Source organism: Apis mellifera, linkage group LG14 (genome assembly GCF_003254395.2).
Source record: "Apis mellifera strain DH4 linkage group LG14, Amel_HAv3.1, whole genome shotgun sequence".
Classification (NCBI taxonomy): domain Eukaryota; kingdom Metazoa; phylum Arthropoda; class Insecta; order Hymenoptera; family Apidae; genus Apis; species Apis mellifera.
The window spans coordinates 8,622,897-8,644,627 of record NC_037651.1 but is presented as its reverse complement, the minus strand read 5'-3'; the positions used below and the strand labels follow the sequence as shown (position 1 = coordinate 8,644,627).

The 21,731-nt window shown below is 35.7% G+C and overlaps 3 protein-coding genes and 1 long non-coding RNA gene across 13 annotated transcripts in view; 3 read left to right on the top strand and 1 right to left on the bottom strand.

Annotated features, from left to right (window-relative positions):
• The window catches only part of LOC100576805 (chromatin assembly factor 1 subunit A-B), a 34,706-nt gene extending 27,825 nt beyond the window's left edge, over positions 1–6,881 (top strand). For 4 of the 5 annotated variants that reach the window (XM_003250491.4, XM_026445189.1, XM_006564898.3 and 1 more), the window contains 6 exons: positions 193–260; positions 337–451; positions 961–1,129; positions 1,202–1,344; positions 1,429–1,553; positions 1,632–6,881. In XM_003250491.4, the coding sequence (XP_003250539.1) occupies positions 193–260; positions 337–451; positions 961–1,129; positions 1,202–1,344; positions 1,429–1,553; positions 1,632–1,980 (969 nt within the window). In that variant the 3' untranslated portion in view covers positions 1,981–6,881. The remainder of the gene's footprint in view (positions 1–192; positions 261–336; positions 452–960; positions 1,130–1,201; positions 1,345–1,428; positions 1,554–1,631) is intronic. The other variant, XM_016916242.2, reaches the window with a different exon arrangement.
• A 1,157-nt stretch (positions 6,882–8,038) lies between these two features.
• LOC410530 (alkaline phosphatase) lies at positions 8,039–11,274 on the top strand. The gene is made up of 8 exons (XM_006564901.3): positions 8,039–8,203; positions 8,548–8,750; positions 8,824–9,016; positions 9,093–9,256; positions 9,446–9,793; positions 9,890–10,088; positions 10,175–10,393; positions 10,475–11,274. The coding sequence occupies exons 1-8, from the start codon at positions 8,128–8,130 to the stop codon at positions 10,675–10,677; spliced, it is 1,605 nt and encodes a 534-aa protein (XP_006564964.1). The 5' UTR covers positions 8,039–8,127; the 3' UTR covers positions 10,678–11,274.
• LOC725784 lies at positions 10,740–13,945 on the bottom strand. 2 transcript variants are annotated; one of them, XM_001121591.5, is made up of 3 exons: positions 13,621–13,945; positions 12,403–12,597; positions 10,740–12,274 (listed from the first exon to the last, which is right to left on the bottom strand). In XM_001121591.5, the coding sequence occupies exons 2-3, from the start codon at positions 12,485–12,487 to the stop codon at positions 11,712–11,714; spliced, it is 648 nt and encodes a 215-aa protein (XP_001121591.2). In that variant the 5' UTR covers positions 12,488–12,597; positions 13,621–13,945; the 3' UTR covers positions 10,740–11,711. The 2 variants fall into 2 exon arrangements, with proteins under 2 accessions (XP_001121591.2, XP_006564963.1); XM_006564900.3 differs by lacking the exon at positions 13,621–13,945 and adding an exon at positions 12,730–13,284.
• Positions 13,946–14,071: 126 nt separating this feature from the next.
• LOC100576925 lies at positions 14,072–16,907 on the top strand. 5 transcript variants are annotated; one of them, XR_410074.3, is made up of 5 exons: positions 14,072–14,204; positions 15,094–15,598; positions 15,795–16,012; positions 16,120–16,307; positions 16,563–16,728. It is a non-coding gene; the product is annotated as an uncharacterized LOC100576925 (long non-coding RNA). The 5 variants fall into 5 exon arrangements; XR_410076.3 differs by having other exon boundaries at positions 15,795–16,025; XR_410077.3 differs by adding an exon at positions 14,331–14,696 and having other exon boundaries at positions 14,148–14,235; positions 15,795–16,307; positions 16,563–16,907.
• Positions 16,908–21,731: the final 4,824 nt, after the last annotated feature.

The window sequence follows — 21,731 nt, the reverse complement described above, 5'->3', positions numbered from 1 at the left end:
CTGCTTTTGTTACTTGTTTGTTAATCGTTGAAAATTTCCTCCTCTGACTCCCGAAGGGGATTTCATCGGATTTTATCTTTCGCCCCCTCGCGCCAATCGGTCGCGTGGATCTGAAACGTGCAGGTCGAGAAATTAATTAAAATTAATTAAAATGAAATGTTAATTTAAAAATTTCGCTTTCTTCCTTCATAGTGCGTGATCTGCGTGAATGCCAGAGCCACGATGCAGACAGCTCCGTGCGGTCATCGGGTCGTTTGCAGGTAAAAGAAAGATTTTCTTTCTGAATTTCGCAACGATATATACAATATTATATTACATTTTCCGTTTCGATCACAGGCGTTGCTTCGTCAAGACGATACAAATGGCCGTTTCGCAGAGGCTTTTACCTTTGAGATGCGTGATATGCAGGGCAAAGATTCTACGTTTGAAACAAACCCTCATCCCACGGGACGTAAGTAGTGCAAATAATCAACACAGCTTTTTTCAATCACCTCTCCTCTTTTTCTCCCCCTCGAGGAACGACGCGTTGCGTCTTACTTGCGATTTGCTTCTCGATTTTCTTCCTCCTTTTTTTCCACAGATGCAAAAAAAAAAAAATTAGAAAACGCGCGCGAGCGGAAGAAGCGTGGTATTCGTGCCCGTCGATGCACGATCGCGCACGAGTGTAAAATTGTGGTTAATTGGAGCGAGCTCGGAAACCACTCGTCGCCTTGGCTGCGAGGTCGAATAGCGCGACACGATTATTTTCGAAACGGTTTTAATAAATATCGCCAATCCCGCAATTAATCTCGCGAAATTTCAATCTCCTTCCTGCACGATCCGTGAATAATTCCACGGTTTATTTCGATTAAACTTGGAAACGATTTCTCGAACGTTGCTTCAATTAAACCGCGCCCCTAAAATATCCTCCTCTTCCCTTTTTCTTTACTTTTCACAAAATCTTGGCGATACTTTTTACAGTACTCGATGTCAGGGAAGTCGTGGGTTCTGCCGCAAAGCGCCTCGGAGTACAACATGGGGACGGGAGTGCCCGTTGGAGTGACTGGACCCGGTGGAAGATGGGTCGCTGGAAGCGTCCCAGCATCCGCCTCCCTCTACTCCATGGCGAGCGGTTCGTCCTCTATTTCCGGTTGGTCGAAACTCGTCGATGAAATTCTCTCTTCGTTTGTCCACGTTTTAATAAACGTTACTTGATTCGCAGGAGTGTCTTCCGTTTCTTCCTCGAGTTCGTCCTCCGCGAGTAGCACGGCAAGTTCGAATCTTGGGAAACCGACGAGGGTGAGGCAACCTTCCGGCGCGACTTTGAGACGCTCCCAGACGCAATCTATGAAAATGAGGATTCAGGTCCGTTGGATAACAGCATCGTCTTAACAATTCTAAGTGAAATTCGTTAATCCCCTTTTCTTGTATCTAATTGTATCTAATCAGGAGTATCAAGATCCGGTTCAACAGGTCGCCGAGGAGGAGGAGGTGATGAGGGAGAATCGTAGATTGCCGCCTATCAAGGAATTCCAAAGAGATTATCGCGCGGGGAAAGCATCCACTAGGATAAGGTGGTAAATTAAATTGGATATTTTTTTTTTATGTATATATCTCGTATTATTTCGCGTTTAACGGTTTCATTCCCCCAGATGTGCTCAAAAAATTGTGACTCAACTGGAAGCGTCGCCGAGTCCCAGGGACTCGAGCAACGTGTCCAGCTCGACGTCCTCGTCAACGACGAAATCCACGTCGAAGAGGCCTCAGTCTGCGCCGAAGTTGTCGGTGGTCCAAGAGATACAGAAGTCGAAGAAGGAGAAGGAGAGGGAGAAGGAGCGGGAGAAAGCGGAGAAGGCCCGTCAGAAGGAGGAGGAGAAGGCGGAGAAGACGAGGCAGAAGGAGGCTAAGAAATTGGCCAAGGAGGAGAAGAAGAGGGCGAAGAAGGAAGCGAAGGCGAGGCGAAAGGAGGCAGAGGAATCCCTCCTCAGGGAGGAGAAGTAGTAGTCTTCGAGTGGTCGAGTAGGGGGTTAGACAAGTTAGAAAAATCCGGAACGATCGATGTGGAAGCCTGGAAGAGGAAAAAAAAAAAAAGGATCTCGAATGTTAGATAGGATCTCATCGTCAGCTCGCTGGCACGTTCAAGCTGTGTCGTGGACGCGATCGTTGTTAAAGAAAGGGAGAAAAAGAAAAAGAAAAAAAAAGAAAAAAAGAAAAAGAAATCAAAAGATTCACGAGCATTTTGTAAATTCTTCTAGGGTCTAGCTAGTGTTCTTCTCGAGATACGCGGCCATTTCGATGATTCAAAGTAGACGGGTTGTGTCTACCGTCTATTCATGTAATAATAATAATAATAGCGTTTTCATTCCGGAGAGGAAGGGTCTATTTATCGACTACATATATATATATATATTACCGCTTTATTTAAAGAACAATTAGGATAAGGCATTTTAACGTTTTATAAAAGGGCGGATAGAGGTGGGTTAGTGGATAGTTTCGCGGGACAGCTTGAACCGATGCCAATCCCGAGGGATGTGAGAACGGTGTAGCGGCGATAGTGAGTGAGAGAGAGAGAAAAAAAAACGTATATCTAAGAAAACCTAGAAGCGGCCAAACATAGTAACCTGTCATATCGAGTTATCGCGGACTAATAATTACTAATCGATAGGAAGACTCGAGAGAAAAGCGTAGCGCTGCGTTGCTATTATTTGATTATCGCGTAATCTATAACAAACCCTTTATCCTGGGCGTTTCCTTTTTGTAGGAACAGTTACCTCGTGACGTTTTGTCGTTACTTTTTTTTATAGGATCATCACTTACTGCTCGATCACCGAACTCGAAATCGATCGAATTTCTGGATCTTGGTTGGTTCTACGAACCAACCACCACGTTATCGAAAACTTATTTTTCGAATATATCTGCTTCACGGACAATACTTTCGAGTTGTAGTAGTTTGTTGATTCGCAGTTATTATTAATCTCCCCCCTCCCCTCCAGTTCGTTATTTCTCTAGGAAGAAAAGAAAACTTGTCGTCGAAATTGTTGTTCTTCGTTCGACGAATCTCTTCGATCGTGCATCCCAAGATAATTCTTGTTCCTCCTCCAATCGATTCGTACTCGAAGTCATCGGTGCATATATATATAGTTCGTTATAGAAACTCGTGTGTTAACATTAAAATTCACCATTGTTTCTTCAGATCCACGACTGTTATCGCTAGAAGAAGATGAAACGTAGAAATGTCGATGAGAATCATCAAGCGTGAAAAGCGAATTCCATTTTATCGAGTACCGATCAAAAAGTATTTTTCTTTCTTCTTTTTTTTTTTCCCCCTCGTTTTCATCCTTGCCGATCGATTATTAATTTCATCCTGTTGTTCCCTTCGCGCATACGTACTCCTGTATACGTACGCGCACATTTGTGAGACGAGTGTATTCACTCGAAGGGAGGTAGACGTAATTCACGTATACGTATATACGTGTACCACGACGATACCAAGCCTAAGCAAGGGTTCGATTGAGAACTTCATGTGGAAGGACCGTTTGTTACACAACGGTGGGAATAGAGTTTGAAAGGAAAAAAAGGAAAAAAAGTAAAAAAAAATAAATAAATAAATAAATGAAAAAAAATAAAAAAAAGGAAATAAAAGGAAAAAAAAAATAATCATAGTACAATACGATAGATAGATAGAAGACGAAAGCAGAGTTTCGAGCGCAGTGCGTGCCTCGTTTATCGACTTCGTGATTATCGTAGATGAGTAGTCGTTTTATCGATTCGTTTAAAATCCTCTTCTCTCTCTCGAGACAAGGCTCGAGAAGCTTAATTAATCGATCAACTACTACTTGCTAAAACTATTACCACCCTTTGCCACCACGTTGCCCTAGGCGCTATTTCAAAGAGTCCTCTTTATCTCCTGTCCTGTAACCCTTTCCAAGCGAGCGGAAGTGATAAATTACTCGTTGGACGGGAAACGATCCGATGTTTCGTGAACTTTACTCACTACTCGTAATATTCTCTTTTGGATGTTATTTCTAATCTCTGGTATTCGAAAACTGCTACGTACTAAACTTTTTAAAAAAAACAATATCAATATCGATAGGATGGAGGAAATTGCGTGAAATCCGTAATTGTAATATTCAGAAGAAGAATTCAGAACACTTGATCGATTCGAAAATATCGCGGGTTGAAAAATCCACCACCACCACTTGTGACTTTTCACAAGAGAGATTGGAAATTGCGAAACGTGTTAAACGTTATACGTGATATTTCAAGCGGCGGACGGGTATAAGAAAGTGGCGAATGAGGGAGGAAAAAGTAGGTTGAATATCACGGAGTATACACGATTCACGGGAGTTACGAGACTAATCCCGCGATTAAACCTCTTTGAAACTGTTCTCGCCCCTCCCCCCACCCCCCTGTCCCTGCCCCTACTTTTTCAACCCTTCGGTTCGATGAGCGATACTGGATAAAATGATGCTCGGGGATAGAATTAATAAAATGTTTGATCGATATTCTCGCATTATTATTAGACAGACCGATGGTCTTTTCGTTCTTGACACGGGGAGTTACGAGTTTACGATTTTGAAATTTTCCTTTTCTTTTTCTTTTTCTTTTTCTTTTACTTCATCTCTCCAGTTTCGATGACAGATTATTAGTAGATTTTTTTTTAGCGATCACTTTGTGAGCCAGCATCGCTCGGGAAGCCAAGCTCAAGCAGCCAAAAATCAAAAGCAATTTTTTTACAGCGCGCGACAATGATATTTACAAAGAGCGATGGGATGCGAGGAAAAGAGAAAAGGGAGAGAGGGAAAAGGGAAGCAAGAGACAAGAGACGAGAAGAATTTGGAAAATTCGGGATGATTAGGATCAGAAAGCAAGTATCGATCAGCAGAGACAATTTCTCGATGAGAAGCGAAGAATTCTCGCTTTTTCTTTTCTGTTCTATTCGTTACCTCCCTATTTCCGTTCTTCTGTCATTCTCTCTTTTTATTTTTTTATATATTCCTTCGTAACGTTGCTCGCCCTCCTCCTAACTCGACCTAATTTACGCACTGCCGGTGATTTTGATTTCTCGAACGATCGAACTTTGCGAGGAAAGGCGAGGGATATTAAATCGACGTGTAACGAATCGGATCGTTTTTGATTCGAGGGATAAACGTTTCTCTTTTTTATAAAAAGGAAAGAAAAAAAAGAAAAAAAGAAAGGGGAGCGGAGTTCGATCGATTCCTTTCCTTTTGATTTCGCGTGTCATTTTAAATTTTTCTCGCGAAGAAAAAAAAAACGGTCGAGAAAGTCTCCAGTTTTCCTCCGTTCGAACGACGATAGAAGATAACTCTGGTCGATATAAAGACGAATCCATCCGCGCGCGAACAGGGAATCCCTTTCCGTGAGAGATTTCGTCGTCCGTGGCGGATTGCGGATTGAAAAAGACAGATCTCTTTGTTTGTATCCGAGATAAAAATCATCGCGCACATATCAGTAGTGATTAATGCATTTTACTCGGCGTCTTTGCAACCCAACTTCATCTAGAACGTGAAAATCCGTGTCGACCGGGGACCGGGGTTTCGTATCTTGTCGAGCCGATACGATGAAGTTAAACTCGAGGACGCTGCCAATTAGCGTGTAACGTGTAGACTGTCAATTATTACCTGTTACATCGGTTTCCATTCGTTAACGGGCCGAGCATTTCACGTAAGCATGCATCATCGTAATCGAAATCGGCGTTTATTCTATTCCGAAGGGGCTCGTGCCGCTCGAGCGCCACTCGAACTCCATTAAGAAAAAGAAGCACGCGCGCTTCTTTCCAGGGTTCGAGGGAACAGTGTCAAGGGAATCTTCACGCGTTCACATTTCGAATCGTTTCGTTGCGTTCTTCGAGACTTTCTCGAATCTGACGTGAAAAGAAAAGGGAGAGAGAGAGAGAGAGAGACGAGAGGGAAAGAAAAGAAAATTTTCGAGAAGATAGAATATAGATCACGGAAATAAAGAGAGAGAGAGAGAGAAGGAGAGAAAGAAAATATGTCGTGCGCGCGCGCGTGAGAAAGAGAGAGAGAGAGAGAGTGTGTGTGTGTGTGTGTGCGTGAGTGTTTTCTGCCATCGTAAAGTCAATTTTATCGTGTACGTATGTATATGTATATCGTTTCGATAAAAAAACGGACGCTGCAGGTAGATATTTTTGCTGAGACGATTTTCAGCGGACGATTCTTCGATATATACGTGGCCTGAAACTCGAAAGGGATGGAGAGAAAGGGATAGACTCCTTCAGGTTCAGCGATTTTATTTATATCTTTGGCCGGATCGTAAGAAATTGTATGTATCAATATCGTACGATCCTGACCGTAAATCCTGGCCTTCCTGGCGTCACTTCGTATGCAAGCGTATTTACAAGATCGTGGTTCGTTCTTCTAGTTTGCGATCCGCTATATCACGTACACTCGATCGATCTGAAAGCAAGGAGGATCGAGAAATATAATAGGGGATCTGAAAATGCTTCGATAGACGATAGTAGAGATGATGCTGTATAAATGCGGATTGAAAGAGATAAATTGTTGAGATACGAAGATTTTTCGTATATGTAGCATTTCGAAGGATTATTTAAGAAAGGAAAGGCAAACTTATAAATATCTCGAGACACAAAAATTGTTGGCAATAATATTTCAACTAGAAAAAGAGAGAGAGAGAGTAGCGGTGGATGAGAGAGAGAGGGAGCGAGAGAGAGAGAGAGAGAGAGAGAGAGAGAGAGAGAGAGAGAGAGAGAGATGAATCGTGCGGCGTCTGTAATCGATACAGCGCGACGTGCATGTATCGCGTTCAATACGAGGATAACTTTATTGTACTTTATCGTGTAAGAGAGATTTGTAGAGAGTTTATATTAGGCCAATTGTCACAGTGAGAGTTATAATACGATAGTGATGTTTTTTTTTTTCTCCTTCAAAAGAAATCGTGGCCAACTATTCCAATTCCCTTCCCTTCAAAGAAGAGAATTTCGTTCCGCTTCGCGTCTGATCCACCATGTTTTAATTAGCTCGTCTTTTATTCTCCCAGTTTCATCATCGCCAAGCTTGCGGAATCAATCGAATGTTCGAATAATCGACGAGAAATATTGAATGGTGAAATAGCACATCCGGGTGAACGAAGCTAAAAGTGCTAAAAATTGACCTCGAACAGTTCAAATAGTTGGCCACAATTACAGGCACGAAAGATCGTGTCGCGTTCCAGCATAATACTCGCGTAACAATTGCCTGGATGATCAATTTGTGTGATACGTGGACGGTGAAAGGATCCATCGAAGGATATAATATCTCGAGTGCCGATTCCGAACGTATTCTCTCGTAATTTTCAATGATTTTTATTTCGTTCCAAGGTACCTGTTCTTGGCCAAATATAGATTAACGAAATTGTATTACTTAACGTTAAGAGGAAACATAATTTGTTCGTAGATGATTTTCTTTTATTTATAATCGAAAGTTGCATCGAGAAGCAAGTTTCGCGTTGAAAAAAATCAAAATTTATAAACTTATTTAATTGTAGGAATTGATGGATTAAGATGATAATATATTAGCATAATGGAACTTGCTCCTTTGATGAATCTTTAAAAAAAATATTGTTTTGAACGCGTGAAGACAAATCAATTTTTATATTTTCTTTTTACTGTATGTTTTTTTTTTTTTTTTTTTTTAATCAAATTAAATATTCGAGATAAAAAACAGGTTCAAATGGTAGATTTTATCAATTCTATTTTTTTTTAATTTTGTTTAAAATGTCAGACACGCGAAAAGAAAGAAAAAATAATTCTTCAGAGATTGTATTACGCGATGTGTTACGATCTGTACGAACAGACGATGAATATGAACAAAAATCAAATAAAACGTTACAGTGAATGTTAGTTAATCCAGTTTAATTTTTTCATCCGATCAACCTATCAAAATATCCAAAAATGAAAAAAATGATAAAAAAAAAAAAGTAAGAAATAAAACAGGATTCTTCCTTATCGATTTGATACAATGCGTTTCATAATAGAGAGCGTTACGATCCATCGTAAAAAGTAGATGATATGACATATTCTATCTAGTCATGCTCAGCATGTAATAACATGTAGTAACACTTGTACGCAATTATAAGAGACGTAGTTAAAAATCAGTGTAATATTTCATTATGTTAAAAACTAAATTCACCGTGTTATACATCAGCTTTTCTCTTGTTGGAATTGTTGTTGCCACATTGAAAGAAGGTATATATTAATTCGTGCACATTTTATGATTATCAGCAATCAGCGAAACAACTGATTTTTTTCCTCCAATGATGACATAGTACAAACGATATTTTCTCTCTTATACTCTCTATATTTCCTTTCATTGATCTTGCCGAAGTATTCGTATCTAAAAATAATCATTTCCGAGAACAAGTATCGCAATTATAATTCTTCATTCAAAATATGAATTTCTATTTATACAATTATCATGTCTGTCCTATTTATTTATCATTATGCAAAGTACACGTGCTGTGTACGTGCCACGTGAACAAATTCAAAAGACAGAGATCAATTATTTAATCAGAATTTTTTCTTTTATCCAGATATTCAATATTGGCGGGAATTGGCTAATGAAGAATTGGAGGAAGCTTTATCGTACAAATGGAATACGAACAAAGCGAAGAACGTGATCGTCTTTGTAGGCGATGGCATGAGTCCTGACACCATAACCGCCAGTAGAATATACCGTGCTGGCGAGAACAGTCGTTTGGCTTGGGAAAATTTTCCTCACATAGGCATTCTTAAGGTCTTCATTCCTGTTAATCTTCTAAAAACAATTACAAAGAAAAGATAATTAATATTAATTTTTAATAAAATAGACGTATAATACTAACAAGCAAGTACCAGATTCAGCTTCAACGGCAACTGCTTTGTTTGGTGGAGTGAAAACAAATTTCGATTTGGTTGGACTGGATGCAAATGTAGAGCTAAACAATTGCTCTAAGAGTTTGAAAACAGATTATCATGTGGATTCTATTATTTCATGGGCGCAGACTACTGGTAAAGACACAGGTAGTAACAATAAATTAAATAAAAATAAATAGGAATCTTTTCTACGGGAATAAGAATTCAAATTATGACTTTATAGGATTTGTGACGACTACCAGGGTGACCCATGCAACTCCAGCACCTTTGTATGCGCATAGCGCGAACAGACGATGGGAATGCGAGTCGAAAATGCCGAAGACTGCTGAAAAATGCAAAGACATCGCCAGACAATTGGTGGAAGATCTGCCAGGAAGAAATATCAAGGCAAACTATAATATATCCTGATTGTTCAGTAGAATGTTTCGCATCAATTTGAGAGATTGTTAAGTACATCATCTTTCATCTTTTGTTAAATATATTAATTCAATTGCATGAAACATTCGAAATCGATAGAATATGATAAAAAAAAAATGTTAATTTTTGTATCTTTGTAACTCTGTATTTTTGGCTTAGGTAATTATGGGAGGTGGTAGACAAATGCTCAAGACTAATGCTACAGGTACTGAATATGATCCTATAGACGAGTGGGCTGGTCACAGACAGGATGGTAAAGATTTAATCGAGGAATGGAAACGAGACAAATCCTCTAGAGGATTGGCCTTCAGTGTTGTTCAAAATAACGAAGAATTATCTCGCGTAAACATTGATAAAATCGATTACTTGTTAGGAATTTTTGCAAATGGTCATATTAGTATGGACTGGAACAGAAAAAAAGGTCCCAAAGGGCAACCGAGTCTCGAAGACATGACTGTGACGGCATTGAAAATTTTACAGAAATCAAAATATGGTTATCTTCTCGTGGTATGGTCTTCGTTTTACTAAAACAACTAAACGAAAACTTGTATTAATTGGATATGTAAAGGTATGATGGATATGTGAAGGTATGATAATTTTTAGGTTGAGGGAGGACTTATTGATTTTGCTCATCATCGTGGTCACGCTGCACAAGCATTATTAGAAACCGTTAGGTTTTCGGACGCCATTAATGCAACTTTGAAGATGATCAATACGCAAGACACACTTGTTATCGTAACCAGTGATCACACGCATTCGATGAGCTTTAATGGATATAGCGATAGAGGTTCACACATTCTAGGTACACGATTTTTATAATAATATATATTTTAAGTTAAACGTAATAAATTGAGGATTATGCAAATATAATTGTAATTTATATTGCAGGCATAGCTCAGAAATCTAAAATCGACGGAATCCCATATACTACGTTGAGTTATAGCACAGGTGGACCGAATAATATGGCGTATACAGTTAATAATTCTAATTCTGTTAGGATAGATCCTTCTAAAGAAAATACTACAGAATTCACGTATAGTCAACAGGCAACTATTATATCGGATGAAGCTTATCATGGTGGCGGTGACGTAGCTGTCTATGCTATAGGTATATATATATATATATATTTCGATGATTCACAATAATCAACTTGAGAAATTTAAGTTTAAACAAATATTTATCTTTTAGGTCCGTATGCTCACTTATTTCATAGTGTACACGAACAAAGCTATGTTGCACTTGTGATTGCACACGCTATGAAATTGAAGTCTAATATGAAATTAAAGTCGGATATGAAATTAAAGTCTGAAAACAACGCTGGAAAACACTATAGTAATATAATTAATGTTTTCATATATTGTTGCTTGTTTCTTTTAGTGTTATTTCATTGACAAGGTGAAAATAGGTAGATCATGAATTGTACAGTATTAAAAAGAAAAAAAAAAAGACGATATATTCAGATTATGTAAGGCTAACGTGTATATTTTAAAAAAAAAGATCAAAGTTACATATTTCCTTATCATACTTAAGTAAACGGGACAACAAATGGCTATGAAAAATACACTTGGGTCCACTTAATCACAGATTAGCCTAACTCGCTCAGTGGACGTGCTAAGTCTTTCCAAAGAAAGATAATTATATTATATATCTTATGATATAGAATAAATCATTTTCTTCTCGCATATTTATATGTATATATTTTTTTTTCATCACGCGTCTAATTTTTTTTATATATATACAAGTTAAAACGATTTTCAGTCTTTTTTTGCTATAGACAATGATTTGCAATATGCTATCCAGGTAACTCGTAAATTGCACTTCATATTATACACAGCGTTAACTAACACGATGATATAATATTTGACAATGATTCTTAGAATTATTTTGAAAAAGGCAAAAATATAAAATAACAGAAGGATTACGATTTATGCCAGTGTTGATAAAAATTTATCGCATGAATTTTTAAGACCTATTTATAAAAAAAAAAAGCACATCATTACCTTCTATCTTCTACACGTCGCAACAACGAGCATACGATTACGTGTATCAGTCCGATAAATGACGAAGTACAAAAGAAAAAAAAAAAACGAATATTATGAAATTTCCGAACCGACGGGATCGATCGATCGTGATCCTAAAGTAACCTACGAAGCTTTCGATGATGAAAACATGATTATCATGTACATATATTGGAAAAAGAGAGACGGGTATGAATGAATATGGACGAAACTGATTCATACGATATAGAAGACCATGTAATAAGTAAAGCTCTACCTGGTATCGCATCGCTTAAGTATAATCAAATACGAAAAATGGAGAACGGTAAATTAGGCAAAGACTCTCAATACTCTCAGGTCTATTATCTATTCAATGGACAGTCTGATCGTATAGTGATAGTTTAGTGATAAGCGGGCACAAGATACAATCACTCCGCTTTAATTATTTTGCGACATCTACGTCTAGACGGTCTCGTCGATTCGATATCGTGAAAGAGAACTTTGAACGAGATGTAGGCGAGAAACAATAGGGCCGATATTAGGAAAATGAAACCGGGCGTATACTTTCCAAATATCATCAGACAGAATAGCCCGACCAGCTGTGAGAACAAAAACAAAGGGGCAAAGTACACGCCTAGGGTCAAGATCAGCCGATTATTTTGTTTGCGCTTCAATTGCCTTGTAGTTTGGAATCTCGCCGTAAATTTGCAAGGTTCGGGGGTTTTTGGTGGCTCGGATGCTTGAAATTCGCTTGAACGAATACCGCAGAGCAATGATCGCCGAAAACTTTTGTATATCAAAAAGATCCTCGCTGTGACTATTTGAAGAAATTGGCCGAGGCAATTGTGCACTTTACGGGCGATTGGGTGCGACTTCGAGTTGTCGAAGGAGTATAGCAAATAAGGCAATAAATTCAAGTTTTGACAACAGTGGCGAATTTTCTGCATAGAAGCGTGACGAAATAGCATCGGTGGTTCGCTGTAACTTCCATCTGTGAAAAAAAAAAAAATGGTAATCGATTTATAAAATTTATTATAATTTATAAAAAAATAATCGATCAATAATTGGAAGATATAATTTCATCTTATCTTCAATTATCGATAAAACGAAGATTCTTACCTTTTAGCATATTGGACACACGTCGAACAAAAGTCGGTTTCCCGACAACGTCCTCTGTCTCGACCATTCCCGATACTTTAGTCATACTGCTTATTGTATTCGAAACAATGATCGTATATACTCCGGATATTCTTCCTTAAACTTTTCGATATAACGAGTATATTAGCAGTTACACTTGATTACGATTGCTTTCCTCTGAAAAAAAAATATTAAATTTTATCATCATTTTATCATCATTTATTCCTTACGAAGGATATATAAGTACAATTTTTGTCAGAAAATATCTGATTTCGCGAATGAAAGATTGAATTAACAAAAACACGATACCTCTTTTCTTGGAATTCATTCGAGACGAAGATACGTTTCGATCAACACTGAACAGATCTTCGACTTTTCGTGTTATACAAAGCGTCGAGTGAAAAGAAAAAGAGAAATGCGACGATGTGATAGCCCTCACGACCCGAGATTAAAATTTACAGTTACTTTTTTACAAAATCTTTCCACAATATCGTAGCCAATCGAATCGTTTATTTTATTGTTAACGCCCTGCCAGGCTAACTTGGACTGATCAATCGGAATTTTAAAATGGAAAGGCGCGAAAAATGACATACACCGTAACCGAACGATGCACGAGTTTTCAACGACACGAACGTTATGATGTGCTGGCGAACTGTCACTTGATCATAATATACTCTGCAGGCGCGCTTATCCACCTCCCACCCCTCACCACGCATTATTACTCTGACCACGCAAATTATTAAACGTTTCATAGATATATAGAATTGGCGAACGCAAGGGGAATCTCTACAAATATTTAACAGTACAAAAATTATTCAAAATTAACGCAAAAGTTTCACATTAATGATAAATCACATTATCACAATGTAACCTTGAATATATGATCACCAGTGAATGAGTTTATCAAATTCGATACGTTATACATAAATTTTAAATTTTCTCGACGGTTGATCACGATGTTACGAAGTTAACTGATACGACGAAATAAACAAAGAGTAAAAAAATCTCGTAAATTGATCCCTTACATAGTGTTACCGCATCGCGGACCTATGTATCTAATTAGATACAACGGAAGCGGTGCGATTGCCGACTGGCCATGAGACTAATTGATCGCTCGAATTATCGTTGCGCCTGGTCAAGGGAATCGAGTGGAATTAAATTGAATGATCGTTGAAAAATTCTGCGACTTTATTGACTCACCTCAGTTACTGTGGCCGGCATGCACGCTTCACTGAATTAAACGCTCGTACCGTTGTCAGTGTTCATATAATCAACTCCGTTTACCTTTTATATCTTGTTCGAAATCGTTTAACTATATTTCTCGTAGAGATTAAAGACGATGGAAAATTCGCGAGATGTATACATTATTTAATAAATCTCAATTATCACTCGAGAGATCGACAAAGAGTAAGTCGAATTCTGATATAACGCGCAAATCTCTGTCAGAAGAGACTGAACTCACGATCAGTCTCTTCGTTCGTCTGCGACAAAACACAAACAACGACTGTGGTTAACTGTCGAAGCGGCACGTTAAAGCTGGCACGAGTGGCGACCTCACGTTTCCTAGGAGCCTTTCCGTACCGACCAGTCGATTGGTCATCCGCCCGAGTTTCAAGGGTGCTCCGACCAATTGGCACACGTCTACGAGGTACTTACTGGTAGCGCAGCTGTGAAGGAAGCAAAGGGCCAATTAACGGAAACGCGAGAACAGTCACGTATATTTTGACATGAGGCTTCCTCGTGATGTTTCGAAATTACCTGGGTCCTACGACCTCGAGAGAGAGGTTAGTCAATAATACTTTTGTATTTGTATAGGTATGTCAGGGTGAGAGAATAGATTGTAGTATACACGAATACCCTCGATGAGATACCGATAAGATACAATTTTGGATTTTTAAATACACTTTTAGGAAATTTATTGTAGACGAATAGATTGCTATATTGTTACATGTGTACAGAACTCTTTTGAGGTTTCTCTGAATAGGAAAAAAAACGTGAAACAGCCACGTGATTTCCTAATCGAATAACAAAATTATATCAGTGGTAAGAAAATTTTAACTGGTTCATCGAGACGAAAACGTGATTCAAATTAAACTATGGCACGTGATAGTGATGAAAACGATTCAGCTTAGCACGTGTTCTCGTGAGTGAAAGCCATGGATTGATCCGTGGCCAGCAAATTTAATTTATGTTAGTGTATCAGTGTAGTTTTTAACCAGTACAAAGTTCGCAAGAAATTTTTTTTAAATTTCATTGAATTATTGAAATGTTTGGATGTAAGTATTCATATCAGCGTCATTAAGATTCCAAATAGAATAGTGTTAGCGTTATCTAAAATCATTTAAAAAAACTAGTTCAATTCTATCGTCAAAAGAGAATCACGCAGTCGCTTTGCTCTTTTTCCTTGAACAAGCTTAACATACGGACAAGACCATGCTAGAAGCTTTCCAAGTGCAATACGCTCACTTTTATCGTGATTCTTTAATATTAATAAACTGATGAATATCTGAAATAAAAAAAAAAAAAACAATCTGACTTAGAGTGTATCTTATCATTATCGAGAGTGTATTGTACATTGATTGATCATTACCTCGTTAATTATTTAATAGTAAAGAAAAAAAACAAAAATAAAATGAGGAAATATTTTAATGCACAGTCATACTCGATTTTCAGGTGAATATCATGAGCATTGATGAATATAAATTTTATGCAACGTTTTATGACATAATACGAGCAAAAGACTGGGTAGATGATACGAGAAAAACGTATGGGTTACTATACATAGGATTGAAAACCACAAAGCATCTATTCACAGTTTGTGTTCACGCGATGCTCGCGTGGTTACCAGTTCGATGTTTGAAAAATCTTAAAAATCCTGTCATTTTCTAATTTCCCAGCGTGCAATCTTGAGTGGACGTTGGTCCATTGATTAGAGGTTCCGGTGACACTCGGACTTCTCTTATCTTCGCCATTTTTCATCGTGTACTCACTATCGAAATACTCAAGCGAGCGAAAAAATTATTTACTGCATGCGAAAAATGACTTCCATTGCTATTCCTTAAATTTGTTAAACATGATTAATCTGTCACCGTGATGCATCGAGGATTAGTGATTTAACGACTCTGGAAGGAAAAAAAACAAGAATGAAACAAGAAATACGTATTGAATTGCGAATAAGGTAAGCAAACATTTTTTTTTTTAAATACATTTCTTTTCATGCATTGAAGTTAAATCAAAGAGCGTTAATCGATAGCAAAGAATGTTATTATTATATTCTCGTTCTAAAAAAAAAAAAAAAAATTAAATTTTGAATTTGATAAAAAAAAAAAATATTAGAATGTTCCAAAATTCAATGTCAAACTGTTCTTCCTTAGAATTTCGCAATTGATGGATGCCAAGGAGTCATCAATCACGGTGCCGATATTCGCAAGTTTCAGAAATTTTGTGGATTTGGGTCGCGTCACGCTAGACAAAATAAAATTACGTAATTCCATCAGAGACGCTGTCTGCCTATTTTGACCTTTCCGAGTAATAGATATAGGCTTCGAGAATCCAAATATAATGAAGACATATAAGGAAGAAAACAGTCATAGTATAATTATCTTGTTGATATCTGTAGTATACATGAAAATCAAAGAATTAATCATTGTTTTGCTACCAATTCGCTTTTTTTTTAATATCTTATCTTTTTTTTAATAGCTGTTTGTGCATTAATCCGTTGATCATCTATTATCAGAAATTTGTTAAAAAACATTATCAGAGACAAAGAATAAGGATTATTCATATGATGGATTAAGTTTTTTGTTCTTTTTTTTTTTGAAATAAAAGAAATGATAAGATGCGAAACAAGTAAAATTGGTTTGAAAATGGAAAGAAGAAAAATTTTGGTAAATTTTGTTTAACTCTAAATAATTTAGAAGAATTTTGTATTGCGTCCGTTTTTGGAAATAATAATTTATCATTATGTTGTGCTCATAGTTGCTATTATGATAATTTCATTGGCAAATATGATAAACGCAATTTTTTTTTAAACTACAAATCTGCATTACGTAAAATTTTGATACATTAACATCGCTTGATGGTATGTGTTTTTAAGTAAATATTAATATAATTTTTTATATTAATTAGATACTTTTTTTCAGCGATATTTCGACGAAATATTTTGACTGAATATTGCTGTTGGATAAAAAATTTGAAAGAAGAGATAATGAAAACAAATGGAAAATGATGATTTATGTGATTCGCACAGATTCAATCGCATGCAATGAAGAATTAAATATCTACAATTGACTCGTAGAACGAATTATCGAAACGAAATAGATATACGTTCGTATATTTATGTTTCGTATGATATAATTGATATAATTAATATGATATAATTTCCTAAATAATAATTATAAAATGGGATGTCAAAGTCTCGTGTGCATAAAACGTGATTTTTAAATAAATATTTTTCCACTTATGATAAATAAAAATATAAATTTATATTTGTCCCGTTAGTTGCTTTATATAGAATTTCCAAGAATCTTTTCAAGACTTTTTCTTCTTTATCTTTCGTATCGTCATTCGTCTTAAATTCACATCGAATTTGCCTCGAATCTGTGCATCATTTTGTACGCTATTCACATGCATATACGTCATGAAGGACAAATGGGGAACAGGAGAATGGATAAAATTACGCAAACGATTGGAAAATATTGTATGAGCAAAGTTAGCAAAATTTCGTGAAAGAATCATCGATTATTTGATTAAAAAAAAAATTTAAAAGAGAGAGAAAGAGAATTGCAATCATTCTATTAGTTTCAATTTTCGTTCAAAAACGATAACCTTTTTTTTAAATAGAGCAATTCGTGAAGATTACATCAGATTTTTTGGCACGTGTTAGTAACATACATATCCTCCGAGTTCTTATCATGGATTTTAATTAATTGCGTCGTCGGTGTCGCTATCTGGTCTGAACTTGTAGACTCTTATTGCACTGTACTCGTTACCTTACGACCATAAATGCTGCCAGATGTAGACTTTGTGTAGGTGAGAATGCGGGTACACTGTTACGAAAATAAAGAAGAGTCATTGTCCCGTATTTTATACGCAATTGAGACAGATGTAAAAAAGTGATCGAAGCACGGAAGAGAAGATTAATAAGAAACATAAAATGTTAAAATAAAAAACATACAATATTACTTTAAATTTATGTTTAAACATTGCCAAAAAGAATTAAAATTTTCCAAAGTTCCCAAAAAATGAAAGATTGTAATAAAACGAAAAAAATAATTTCTACAAACTGTAAAATTTTACAATATTCTTAAAATTTTAGGAAACTTTAAATTAATTATTAAATAATTATTAAATATTTTCAAAGGAATTCAAGACAAAGGAGGATCTACATATTTTTAAACATTTATTTATTTCTGTACAATCGGATAATTTTAAAGCAATTTCAAAATAGATTTTACAACCCAACTTTTATTGTACTCGACTAATTTTCAACTAGGTAATAAAAATTTCAATAATCCGATTTTATAATCGGATTTCGAACAAAGAATTTTCCAACACTGTACCGTTAAAAGGCAAGGTCTTCTTTTTATCTGGACAAAGACTCGTTCTCGCCATTTAAATTCGAAGGTCTACGGATACAATGATCGATGGATGATGGAACCTCTTCGAAGAACGAAGCAGCTACACCTTATCGAATAATCATCGAATAATTTCTCTAAACGGGGATGAGTCTAACGTTTCTCCCTCACGAATGGGAGAAATGACTATGGGTGTCCAACCATTTTTCCTCTTACTCAGAAATAATTCTCTCGGTTTGGAATTACCCGCTTCTCGCGATCACTGGCTGCTGCACGCTTTCCCCCCTTCGCGCTTCAGAAGCCGCAGAAACCCGTCTATTCTCGTGTCCACCATTTTTCGTTCCCTATATGTGTCGACAGGTCGACGAACGGCACACGGATACGGCCCTGGCCGTACTCCGCAAACGACATTTTTCAAACGCTGCTCGGTTTGCGCTCGCGGTTGCGAGAATCCGCTCCGCATCGGTCGCGCGATGCCACCGGGGTACGGGATAGCAAGAATAGTAAGAAATGGCAAAAGGTGTGGAGCGGTCAAAGCGAGTCTTTCCTCCTCGGGGTGGGGAAAAAAAGTCGAGGGATTCTGGGAAACGAATCTGCATCGTATATATAAATTAATCGCGAGAGATATTGGATATTTCGAGAGTTATATAAAAATTGAAACGCGTGTGTTGTACGCGTGTTGTATGCGCGTGCATATTTCCTTTCCCCTAAACTTTTCTTGTTTTTTTTTTTTCTTTTCTGAGAAATGAAAATACACCCGGATATTTCTTCTCTAACGAGTATTAAAATTCGCCATTCGTAAATTCGCCATCTTATTTTTTCCCTCCACTCCACGATGGATCGAAGGAAGGATCGAGGAGGAGCCTGTGGTAATTTCAAGGGTGATAATCGATTTTCTCCGGTGACTGAAAATGTGCAGGAATAAATTAATCGCGCGTGATAAGTGAGTGCGGCCTACCTCATGAAGACGATACCAACTCTCGGCGAAGAAGAGAGTTCTGCGTAGCTGTGAGGATCGATTACATCATTGGAGGGACAAATTTCATGGTTCATTTGATAAGGAAAGATCGATTAACTTATTATCAAGAAAATTAATGACTTATTTCTTTTTTTTTATATTTTTTTATTTTCAATTTTTTCTCTCTTTTTTTTTTATTTGCACTTATATATATTTATATTTATTTGCTTCTTTGATCAAGGGTCAAGAAATCTTGGATTTTTTTGCTTCGTAGAAAGAAATAGACGAGGATTTTAGAGCGAATTCCAAGTACCAGCATCGTACCAGAGCATCTATGTATAGTGCACGATCTTAAACTCTAGAAATAAAGTACTCTTATCTAAATTTTTCCCACTGCGATTAGATAAAGAAATAAATATCAGTTTCATTGGCGCACAGTTATTAAAGAAGGGATAACTGTGCATTGTATTATCCTATTTATTGAATTTTTATTGCATTTTGTGATCGAAAATTAATGAATGTTCGTGTTTTACAGCGTGATTAAAATTATCGAATTAATAAGATGCTTTGAAAAACTTTACTTTTATTAGTAAAAATATCGATTACAATGGCAAGAGCAAATTGCGTCGCGTCTAAACAAGGATATACTTTACTCACGTGTGAGAATATATCGATTTTTATAATAAATTAAACCTACTTTAAATCTACTTATCCCACTTCGTATATTTTTTTGAATCCTCCTGTAGAAATATAATAAAGAAAACGTTATGTATAAGAAAAATAGCAGCTATAAGATGCAAATATAATCGGTACTCCTATATTTTCTATTCTCTTAATATACTCTATCTCCATCTTTATGTGTTATACTTATCTTAGTACAGTAAAATTTTAATATTGAGAAACCTGTAAGAAACTTCCAATATTAAAAAATTGGAAAAAATAATTACGTAAATAATAAGTATCTGTTTTAAAAATATTGAGTATCGCAAAAAATTGAAGCAAGAAGAGTTAAAAAAAAATAAGCAAAAGTAAATAAATACATAAATGTAGGTCTATAATTAGAATTGACTAAAATGATTAAAAAATGGCAATTTAAAGAGGTAAGTACAAATAAAAGGTAAATATAAAACAAGTGAGTAACTTAAATTTAAGAAAATTTAAGGAAATTCCAGGAATGTGACGTCATTTCTAAGAATTTTCTCAAAACAAACAACAAAAAATGTAAATAAACATACCTTTGTTTGCAAACAAACGAAATTTCTAAGACCGGCCATCAAAATTTTATAAAAATTTAGAAAATTTTTGTAAATAAACATTGAAAATGTAAATAAACCTTTGTTTGTAAACAAAGACAAATTTTGAAATCGGATTCCGAAAAATATAGAAATTTTTTAAAATTCCAAGAATTTGACGTCATTTCCAAGAATTTCGGAAATTCCAGGAATGTGACGTTATTTTTCAGAACTGTCGAAATTTTTGTAATAAATCATATTCATTTTGTATCAGGAACTATAATCCGAAAAAAATTCCGAAAAATTGCTCGAGAAATTTTTCTTGAAATTTGATGTACTAATTCTTTATATACTTATTTTTTTATACTTATCTTTCAAGATATACTTTTTATAAGCTACAGAAAATACATTTTTTTCATCATTTTACTTAATATTTATTGTGAAATTTAATTTACTTATCTGTTTTATACTTACGTTTTATAAGCCTAGCTTTTTATGTTGTCATATTTTCAGAAAATACTGGAAAAAAAAATATGTATATATATATATATATAAAAGAGATATAGAAAAATTAATTTATATCTAAATAATATATCTAAAAATAACATGACGAATGCATAATATAGATAATAAAGTTAATCAGACATTAATATCACCTCTTGATTAATTTGTAGAATAAATATAGATGAGGGAAGCATGTACTTATAGAAAGAAGAGAGAGAAAATCAGCATTATCTTCAGAGTGTTGCAGATAAAACAAATAAGGAGAGTAAACGATATGAAAAGAATAGAAATAGGATTTGGAATAGATTGGGAATTGATCATTAGCGTCATCTCTTAAATATCAAAAACATTTCTACGAAAGCAAGATAAGTTAGTGTAAGAACTGCATATTTGCGCCATCTTTTCAATATATGCATCGAATGTTTTGACTCAAGAGATAACGTAAATGATCAATTCGTACTCTGTTTTATCCTATGTTCAAAATAATGTTTTCGATATCCGAAAGATAGCGTTGAATGTCAATTCTTATTCTATATCTATCTTTCTCCCTATATTTTCTATCCTTTCTACACGCGTTTCATTTGCGGCACTCTAGAGATGGCACTGATTCCCATATTTTTTTCCCTATCTCTATCCTTTTTTCACTATTTCTTTTCTTCGTCTGTGACTGGCCGATATTCAAAACGTGTTTTATTAATTTTTGTAACAGTTCCGCTGAATTTATTTATAGGATTCAATAAAGATTGAATTATCGTTTGAAGTAAAAATAATTACACGTTGTTCATTCATTCTAATTTAGATAATTTAATATTTAATCTGAATTAATTTTCATAAACTGGATTCAATTTTTATTAATATCCGATTCAATTATTATTATCAATCGTTCGAATCTATGAAAAATCCACGCGCTTAAACAACACGTTATTGCGAGGTTAATACGATCAATAAATATTTCCACACAAGTACATCTTGGAATAATAAAATTTTAGAAATGTAATACATTCAAAGGAATTATCTTATATAAAATTATGTTTGTTTCTT

Excerpts from the sequence above, each read along its gene's own strand:
- LOC410530 (XM_006564901.3), top strand. The coding sequence starts at position 8,128 with ATGTTAAAAACTAAATTCACCGTGTTATACATCAGCTTTTCTCTTGTT. Across the intron at positions 9,257-9,445 it reads TGCCAGGAAGAAATATCAAG|GTAATTATGGGAGGTGGTAG; the intron begins GCAAACTATAAT and ends TTTTTGGCTTAG. Across the intron at positions 10,089-10,174 it reads TAGAGGTTCACACATTCTAG|GCATAGCTCAGAAATCTAAA; the intron begins GTACACGATTTT and ends TTTATATTGCAG.
- LOC725784 (XM_001121591.5), bottom strand. The coding sequence starts at position 12,487 with ATGACTAAAGTATCGGGAATGGTCGAGACAGAGGACGTTGTCGGGAAA. Across the intron at positions 12,275-12,402 it reads TGTGTCCAATATGCTAAAAG|ATGGAAGTTACAGCGAACCA; the intron begins GTAAGAATCTTC and ends TTTTTTTCACAG.